At 38.1% G+C, this 9444-nt stretch overlaps 1 protein-coding gene across 2 annotated transcripts in view; it reads right to left on the bottom strand.

Moving 5' to 3' along the window:
- Positions 1-769: 769 nt before the first annotated feature.
- TSHZ1 (teashirt zinc finger homeobox 1) overlaps positions 770-9444 on the bottom strand; it is a 54500-nt gene continuing 45825 nt past the window's right edge. Inside the window, exons 1-2 of one of the 2 annotated variants that reach the window (XM_027883898.1) lie at positions 1573-4892; positions 770-961 (exon numbers count right to left, since the gene is read on the bottom strand). In XM_027883898.1, coding sequence (XP_027739699.1) covers positions 1580-4867 — 3288 coding nt within the window. In that variant the 5' untranslated portion in view covers positions 4868-4892 and the 3' untranslated portion in view covers positions 770-961; positions 1573-1579. Of the gene's footprint in view, positions 4893-9444 lie in introns of those variants that run through there. The other variant, XM_027883899.1, reaches the window with a different exon arrangement.

The following is a 9444-nucleotide window of genomic DNA, read 5'->3' as shown; positions in this document are numbered from 1 at the left end:
TCACGAGAGATGATTTCAAATAGGTTTTTTGCTGGTCGATTATATAAACGATGCCTCTTACAGCTGGAATAACACCTCAAAGGCAGTATAATGACGACATGACAATGTATGTAAATCAAGAACTGCATGTGGGTTTATTTTACACTTGAGAAAACAGTGGATTTAATTGTGTGAACCAAAATGTACTGTACAATATTAATGATAAAACATCAAAATGTATAATTCATAGTGCATTGCTTGCTTTATTTTTATTTATTTATTTTTTTGTCAGATAGTTCCTTTACGTACATGCATCTGGAAAGATGCAGGTGCCAGTAAAATTCCTCTATTTATATCAAGCTGCAGGAACTAAATTTTATTCAAAAAGTGTGGTTTTACATTATATACACAGAAATTGAATATAAAATGACAATATAAAAAGTTAAAAGAGAAAGCATACAGCCAGAAGGTACAAAGAAAGTTGAACAGTTTAAAATGGTACGATATGTAACATGTATTTTTTTAAGCTGATGCTGGCAATTTACAAGGAACAGAATCCAACATTTGCCCCATTTTTTTTGTTTTCATTTACCAATGCAGCACACTATAGAAAGGTCAGCTTGTACCAAAGCTTAACATTTGTAAATAACTATAAACTGCAGTATTTTACAGAAAAAAAAAAAAAAAAAAAAAAAAAAAAAAAAAAAAAAAAAAAAAAAAAAAAAAAAAAAAAAAAAAAAAGGGAAAGAAAAAGCATTTTTACATTTGTTTTAAATAACAGCTTGCATACTTTTTTTTTTCTTTTTTTTTTGCCAAAAAGTGGCAATTCTCAGCATCCAGAGGGTTTGGGCATAGTGGCAACTTGGTTTACTTTTTTTTAATTATTATTTAACTTATACAGTTGTGGCTTCCTAACCCCTTGAGTACTACACAGCTCTCCTTCTTCCAAGGACTGCATGCACAATATCTTCACAAACCAGTTCTGCATTAAAAAAAAAAAAAAAAAAAAAAAAAAAAAAGAAGCTCATTCATTTAAAAAAAAAAAAAAAGTCCTGCTTCTGACACAGCTTTTATTTGAATGAAATGCCTTTAAGCCTTTTGTTTTGTTTTGTTTTGTTTTTCCTTATTTACTTATTTAGTCACTGGGAAAGGCACAGAAATGCTATTACAGTTCTCAGAGGGTTAAAACTTGACACTACCAGGTTCTGTGACCTTTATTGTCATGGCAACTTTGTAATTTTAGGATGTCTCTTTATCATTGTTCTTTGTGTCTTTCTTTACGGCTAAATTAATGTCTCTCAATAGTGTCTCCCACTATATTCTACAAAAGATAGCTTAACATCAAGGACAGATGTTGAAAATAAAGGTCAGACTGACTCACAAAAAATAAAAACAGAAACAAAAAATAACCATGCACAGACAAAGAGCATATAAATATAACTACAAAATAAGTGTAAGAAAAACCAAGGTCCAGATAGGCAGTTCAGCAACAAAAGTAAGACTGATTTCAGAGGCTCAGGTCAGGCCTAGTGCAGTACTATGAAGAAGTTTAGTGCAATGTTCCTGTGGTCACTTGCATACCTGGCTGCTTACCTGGACGCTATTGTTTTTCTAACTCAGTTACATAGATCAGATGGTCCTCTGGGGACTTGCCATGTGTTTTACTAAGGTGCAGTTTGACTGCATGCTTGCTTGCAAAAGTTCGGTTACAGAGCTTACATTGGAATGTGGAGCCTAAGTCCTCCTCGGCAATTCCAAGTGAGCCCAAAGTCTTGTTTGCGAGGACTTTTGAAACATTCTGCTGTTCTTGAATCTGATTAAGTGGCAACTTTGACAGATCCTTCAAACTAAACCCTAGGTGTGTCTCTAAGTGACTTACGTATGTAGAAGCAGTCCTGAACTGAGAGGCACAATCATTGCAAAAGAAAACAGGATGTCCTGTGTCCAAGTTCTTTAAAAATTTAGTTCCACCTGTCCTCCTTAACTGATACTTCACATTGGCCAGCCAGTGGCTAATCGTGGTCATGGAAAGACCAGTAAACTTAGAGATGTGTACCCGCTCTTGTGGACCTAGGTCCGACATAATGTATTTGCCTTCTGGGGTCTCCCTCAAGCTGGAAGCAAACTGGGCTTGAAGGATCAGAAGATGCTGAGGGTTCCAGTTGGACTGCCTGCCCTTCCTCTTGTGTACTGGTGACAGTTCATCCAGAGCTTCCTCGAAACTGCTCCCATCAGCATCAGACTTCTCTGACACAGTAGACGGAGTTGAAGACTTGGGTGTCAAACGTCCCGTGAGGTTCTTCACCATATCGGAAATATCCAGCAGGGCACTCTCCCTAAGCGGGGATGAAGCAGAGTCAGCCACACTAGAAACAAGAGGCTTGTTTTTGGACTTAGTTAAATCAATAGGTTGATCACTGTTCTCATAGTAATACCGGTCGATAGCATCAGCCTGCTTGACTGGTGTGGTAGGGTAAATGGGTTTGTCCAACATGCTGTTGCTAATTTTGTACAGCATGGCCAATGGGTCCAGAGAGGGGCTTACTGGCTTAGAAATTTTGCCTAAGTGGGTATTCATAATGGACTGTAAAGCACTCAATGGATTAATGAAGGATGGCTCAGGTGAATGATCTGTGATAATTCCTAAATTGTTACAGCCATTTGCAACCTTTGTTTTAAGTGGCTCTGTACCGTTTGGCGTATGTGCTTCTGATGGACTATCCTTTTTGACCTTTTGAACTTCTGACTCAGAGCTCTTCTTCAGCTGCTGTTTGTTATTTATTTCTTCTGCTTTTGGGAAGTCCTTGTTTTCTTTAGCAGCAGGTGACATAGGTTTGACTGGAGAACTCTTCTCTTTCTCCAAAGGTTTTTCTTCCTTCTTCACATTGATTTTACCTGTAACTTTCTCCACAAGTTCTTCCATAGCAGATACATTGCTCTTGTGAGGTGGGGGTGTGAGATTGCCTGGGGAATGGATGAGTGCGTTGTGTTCTGATGACAGTGATTTTACACTGCTTGCGTAAGACGGTTGCATTTGAACACTCTGCACTGCAGGCTGAAGGGGTTTGACTGTTCCCGGGAGCTGGTAAGCTGCATGAATACTGGGATACCCTCCCCAGGAAGGGGCTCCATTCTGAGCTTTGCTGATAGCTGTTGTCACTGTGTTCTCCAGGGACTTCAGTATGTCTATTCCACCTTTGGGACTATCATCTAGGTCCTCCTCTCTGAGGTATTGATACAAAGTCGTTGGCTCAAATTTCTCTGTTGAGTCCTCATTCTCTTCTTTAATCTTTTTTTCTGTTTCAGTGGCCACCACCTTTTCCTTCTCTAGGTCTTTCTTTTCCTCCGAGTTTGTGGAGCCCACTGGGGAATCAGGCTGCTTTTTAACGTTGGAAGCCGGTAGCCTTGTGTGGGTGGTAGGTGGAAGAGGTATAGACTGTATCTTCTCCTCCACCACAGGGTCCAACACTAGCTGTTTGCCTTTTTTGGAAGCAGAATTGGTCACCTTCAGGAAATGACCAGTGACCATCATGTGAGCAGTGAGCTGCTGCAAAGTGTCATGGGAACTGCCACATTCCATGCATTTCAGTATTTGGGCTTTGCGTGCTTCGAACTGCCAAGTGTAGCTAGCACCATTTTGATAGCCATAGCGGTTGTTTGGAGTCACATACGGATTGGCAGTTTTCTGATCCTTTGCAGACTCACCCAGTGAAGCTTCTGAAGTGATCCCTGTTGGCTCAGGTGAGCAAGGTGAAGCTAAGTCCTGAAGTGCTCGCTTTTTGGTAGAAGGGACCAATTTAGTGATGGCTGGTACTGGCTCCTTCAGAGGCACTTTCTGGTAATGCTTTGTTTTTATCATATGGACACTGAGGTCTTGCAAAGACTCAAACGAATGCCCACAGTACATGCACTTCAGCACTTTTTGGGCATCCTCTTTGCCTTCCATTTCCATAAGTGATCGTTTTCTAGGCTTTGACCACCGTTTGGTCTTATCAGCTTCTTTATCTCTGTTGTCATCGCGGTAATGTCCAGTTTCATTCATGTGCACTGTTAGCTCCACCAGTGTGTCATAGGCTGCACTGCAGTCTTTGCATCGGAACTTGCTAGCACCGGTGAACACAGACCCATAAAGTTTATTGTTTTGCCGGTAAAGCTGTACTGTGCTGAAAAGACTAGGCTCTGGGAGAAGTCCATATGATGAGGTCTGCTGCAAAGTTTTAGCTAATGCAGCTTGATGCCAGTCATAACCTGAGCCACCACTGTTATTATTACTGTTACTAGTATTACTGGTAGTTGTACTGGTGCTAGTGTTGGTACTGGTAGTACTAGTACTCTGGGAGTTGGCATTGGTGTCGGTATTGGTGGTGTTTTCATTCTGGCTGATTCCATTGTTGCTGGTGGTTGGATTGGATTTCTTTAAGTCCAAAGCTAAACTGGACCAGCAAGTCTCTGAAAGCAAATTTGCATACACAGCTTTTATTTGTGCCAAGCTGTCCTGTGGATAGGAAACATTGTCTGTGCACTGAGGATCCTCTTTCTCTTCTTTAGAGGAAGTGCTTTTGAAATGGGCCAGCTGATCGCTGTTTTCACTAAACGGCGAACCATAGCCTGCATCCTGATTAGTTGCAGTGCTGACTGGGGAGTTCTGGTAGCTTTGAGCCTCTTTGATCTCCGCTTCTTCATTGCACAAATACTCATTCTCCTGGATGTCCAGAGACAGCCCATCATCTTCCACGCTGTCTTCATCTATTTCTGCTGCTTTCAATTCTTCCTCAGGAACATATGCTAAAATACAGGAGGGGAGATGGGGGGTGGGAAGGAAACAAGACAGAGTTATCAAACACGCACATTTTACATTGCTGTCTTCTGTACTAAAAGCAGTAACCATGAAGACAAATTTTGAAGATATATCCAGAAACCAAACTCACCATCACTCACACACTCCTCCTATAAATCCACATACTCTGTCATGGTTACAGTTTGATATCAGTGATACTAAAGAATAAACTTTGACTTCAGAGGTAAAGTATGTGCCAGGACCACGTACTTTAGGCAGGTACCATAATACCAAAACCAAAATCAAACAAAGAGCCTACTAAACTAGTTTTTATCAGCTTAAAAAATGACCTGGTACTGAGCTATATTTACTGTACCACCTATGTATGTGTAATACGTTGCAGCTGACCTACACCCCTCAGACCAAGGCACTCAGAATCACTGGCTTGACCAACTCCATCTTGTCAGTTCTGTCTTTTCTTGCACACTGGCTTTAGCTACAGCTTCAGGGGCCATTTCTGTGTCACTGACACCTGACTCTAATGAAGCTATACGGGGCAAATGTGTCACGTCAGCTGCCTGTACCAGGTCCATCTGAGAGCAGTAGTAAATGCTGGAGATTAATTTTTGAAAGCAAAAAACAAAACCCTTGAGACCTTGATCGCAGCTTGATTATTGGCATATGGAAAATATAAAACTTTGCTATTGCATTCCTACCCATGAAACTATATGATCTCACCAATCTATGTGTTTATCTATATCAAACTATTTGTTAAACTAGCAAATGTGATATTCATGAGCAGATGGCCATTACATCGAAACACATTTACTCCAAGGGCCCAATTCACAGAAGTGGCTTACATGTACCTAAGTGATAAATGTATACTTTCACTGCAAAGCAGGAAACATAGTTGTACACATTTCCCTCCAGTTTTGTAAAAGAAGCTTAAAGAAATCACAATGCTAATGGAATGTGGATCATTTGTAAGAATGTCAAGGTAGAAAACACGGATTGTGAACAATTTTCAGTAATTGAATAAAAAAGTGCTGCCTTGTCAGGTGAACTCTGCAGCAAGTGATGCTGAAATGTGTCCTGTGTCCTTTCACTGTACAAAACTGAAAGAAAGCCAGAAAAGAGGCTCTTCTGCTCCTATGTGATATGAAGAAAATATGTATTATCATGTTAACAAAGCCGAGGTCTTCTTCAATTGGGGGGAGCATAACTACAAGTTGAACTGCTTTTTGTACACAGTTGCTAATATATTCTGAAATGCCTTTTCTGAAAAATAAAAAGAATCTTTTTCCATTGTAATATGAAATGTCTTTTTTTTTTTTTTTTAAGAGAAGTAACAATATTACGGTCAGTACTGCATTATGTATTCACCTTTGTAATTCAGTCTTAATGCAGCCCCTAACTACTTCAGCCTGGTCTTTTAAGATGAAACAGAAAAGTAGTCCACCTAATACTGGGCTTGTGCTGAACCTTAAGATGCCCACTGATGCAGTTTCATCTGTCCTCTAAGTGTCACATTTTTCATAAGATAATTTGATCTTTTAGTTTTTAAAAAAGTGTTAAGCAGGCCAAATTCCTTGCAGAGACATCAGCCTCAGGTGCTTTTAACATGTTTAAAAGGATGGGTGAGGACTAAGCACAACAAAAGTCACCACAGAAATAATCCTGGAGCCAAAGGCCAGAAAGATGCCAGAAAAACATTATAAAACCAGAAAAAAAAAAAATTCTCAAACAGACGTTTAGTTTAAAAATGAAGAATAAAATGCAGAAACTGTAAAAGAATTAAGGTGGCAGTCAGCTTCCCTGTCTCGCAGCAATGCTGCTGTTAAAGCACTCTGCACATATTTGAGCATGGCGGTACCGCTGCAGTTTGAACTCTAGCTATGCAAGCAGAATTCACTCCCACAGCTACAGTCCAGGATCTCTTAGCCTTCTCATTCAACACGCCTGTTTGCAGTCATTTCTAAAGGCAAAAGACTGTACATTTTGAAGTTTCAAATAAGTAAAGAACAGGAAAAGAGGAATATGGTTTCTGATTTTGAAATTACTTTGAAATAGAAAAAAAACCCCTCTGAGACCTAAAACACATAACAACGGGCAGTTACCATCTGGCATTTTTATTTAAAAATAATTAAAAAAAAAATCCACACACAAAACCCCAAACAAAAACAAACAAACAAAAAAACCCAACACCCAAACCCAATGTAATAATGATCAGCAGAGTCACCAAGTACAAGCTGAAAACTGAGGGGACATGCATTCTGAGATTTTATGAACAGCTATCCTCTCACTAACCTCAGTTCAACCACGCCAATTTTCTCTTAATTTTCACAATCCAATATTTTTAATAACTAGACGTAAAAAACTGTTGTAAGATGCTGGATGTTTCTAGAGTTGATACAGCATTTTGTAAGAATCCATGTGAATTACCTGCTTACATATCTTTACTTAATTCTAAATTGCAAAAACATATATTTTTATAATTGTTATATATTACCATTTAAATATCTGCTTAACTAGAAACTCTACATGATCATTGCTGTATCTTTTATTTTCCTTTATTTATTTATGATGGTGTGTTTTCTCTAGTCTCATACTTTTTCACTTTGCCATAAAAAATAAAAAGGAGCTAAACCACACAAAAAACCCCATTAAAACTACATGTAATATCTGTGTTAAAATGTCGAAGAAAAGAAACTGTTAGGGTGAAATATCCATCTTTTACATACTTTTCCTGCTCTTAGGTTTTGCTGAGATTATTACACAATTGAGCTCACTGCCTTACCAACATATACTGCAATATAAGAGCTAAGAATGCACAACTGGTCAGAACTGTGATTTTCTATGATTTCAGAATTTAAGCTAGCTTCTAATAAAAACCTGCATTTGCATGATGTGCACACCCACATGTCTGTACAGTTATCTGAAATCACACAAAGAAATAATGCTTCTTAGCAAAAAAGAGAGTAATTTATCTGTAATGTTTAATTTCTTTCACTGCAATCAAAAAGACTTTATTTAACTCCTTTAGTTATCATAGAATACAGACAATACCTGCTCATTCAAGACTACTAATGCTTATGAGATGAACAGCAGCACACTCAACATATGGTATTTTGCAAGGTCAGTGCAATTCTCTGTCTGAAAAGCTTTCTGTAAGAGCTAACACAGAAGCAAACAAAATGATAAATGTTAATTTCTAAAAACATGTATGTTTTACTAAAATTCTCACAGAAATTTGACAAGTAAATTTCAGAATTTTAAATATAGCAAAAGTATTCCTATTATAATTACTTGCAGAGACAAATAATATTATTCTACCTTAAATAAAAGCACGAGACATTCAGATTCTCCCTCACAACTATACTAGGTAGATCAACAGATAGATTTCAGACAACATATCTTTCTGTGACTGAGCAACTCTCAGCAATCTTCTCCAGATACTCCTGCATCTGCAAAGATGCTGATGGCTTACACATATCCCAAAACCACACACAAATATCAAGAGCAGACATAAACAGTGATCCTCCTCAACAAAAACTATATCCAAAGCAGAAGAAATTACAGAACATAGCATCAGCTTTTCTCTTCCTTCTCTATGCATGGACAGACTGAGGCAAATGCAAGGTGGAAAAGGGAGAAAAAGCTTCAAATTCCAGACAACTAAAAATTAGGGGAAGCAGTTTGTATTTCTTTTCTTTTTATTAAGTCTTGCTATTATTTTTTATCTATAAAATGTGCCTTCTGGATGCCAATGCTTCCCCATAGATATACTGTCATCTTTGAGCAGTGTTAAAAGCTGTGCATTCTAATCTAAGTGGACATGAGATGCTATATATTGTACATGTGAGTAGCACAGCACATTGTGTTTGCTTCAGTGAGAATATTTACACTATAAATACACATCCATTGTTTGAAAAAGCAGAGAGAGATCTGAAATGTAAGGATGTGGTTAAAAATATAAATATTCTCACATAAAACCTTTCCACAACCTTGGACCAGTGCTTTTGAAGGAATCTATCTCTACAGAGATATTCTTTTCCATTCAGCATTGAATACATTAGTTTGAAAAGGACAAAATTTTGTTTGTATTTTGTTTTAACGGTCTATAAAATTAAATGTGGTAAGCTCCTGAAGACCCAGTTTTAAATCCTCCAAATAAATAAATTTTTTCAGAAGAAATAGCTATGTGTTGAAGGCCACAGTTCACTAAGGGAATTAAATACTGAAATATTTTTCACTGAAATAAACATTTCATATTTTCAAAAAATAGGGATAGGTTTAGGTTTGCAATTCTTCACTGAATCAGGGCCTTCTCTGAAATAAACAATAGTGGCACAATGTGAGTGCTCACCATTCTTCAACAGATGTATTTCCACAGCTTCTAATATTTACCCAGCCAACAGGAGACAGCAGCTGCAGAAGTTTTCACAGCCCACACTGTCACCTTGCACAAACTGCAATCCAGGCTGGGGGTGATTTCCACTGCACACAAGAACACATTTTATATCTTGGGGGAAAAAAGTATAGAAAGCAAAGACAATCTACAGCCACACATCTCTCTCATTAAAGAAAAACAAGAGGGAGATGAAAAAAAAAAAATTAACATACACATTTCCAGAATACAGAGTCATGAGAGTTTTACACAAGAATCCAAAATCTAACATTGTGAGAGG

Source organism: Empidonax traillii, unplaced genomic scaffold (genome assembly GCF_003031625.1).
Source record: "Empidonax traillii isolate 1590-97213 ecotype Southwest subspecies unplaced genomic scaffold, ASM303162v1 scaffold136:size1122602, whole genome shotgun sequence".
NCBI lineage: Eukaryota > Metazoa > Chordata > Aves > Passeriformes > Tyrannidae > Empidonax > Empidonax traillii.
This window is presented reverse-complemented; position numbering and strand designations above follow the sequence as displayed.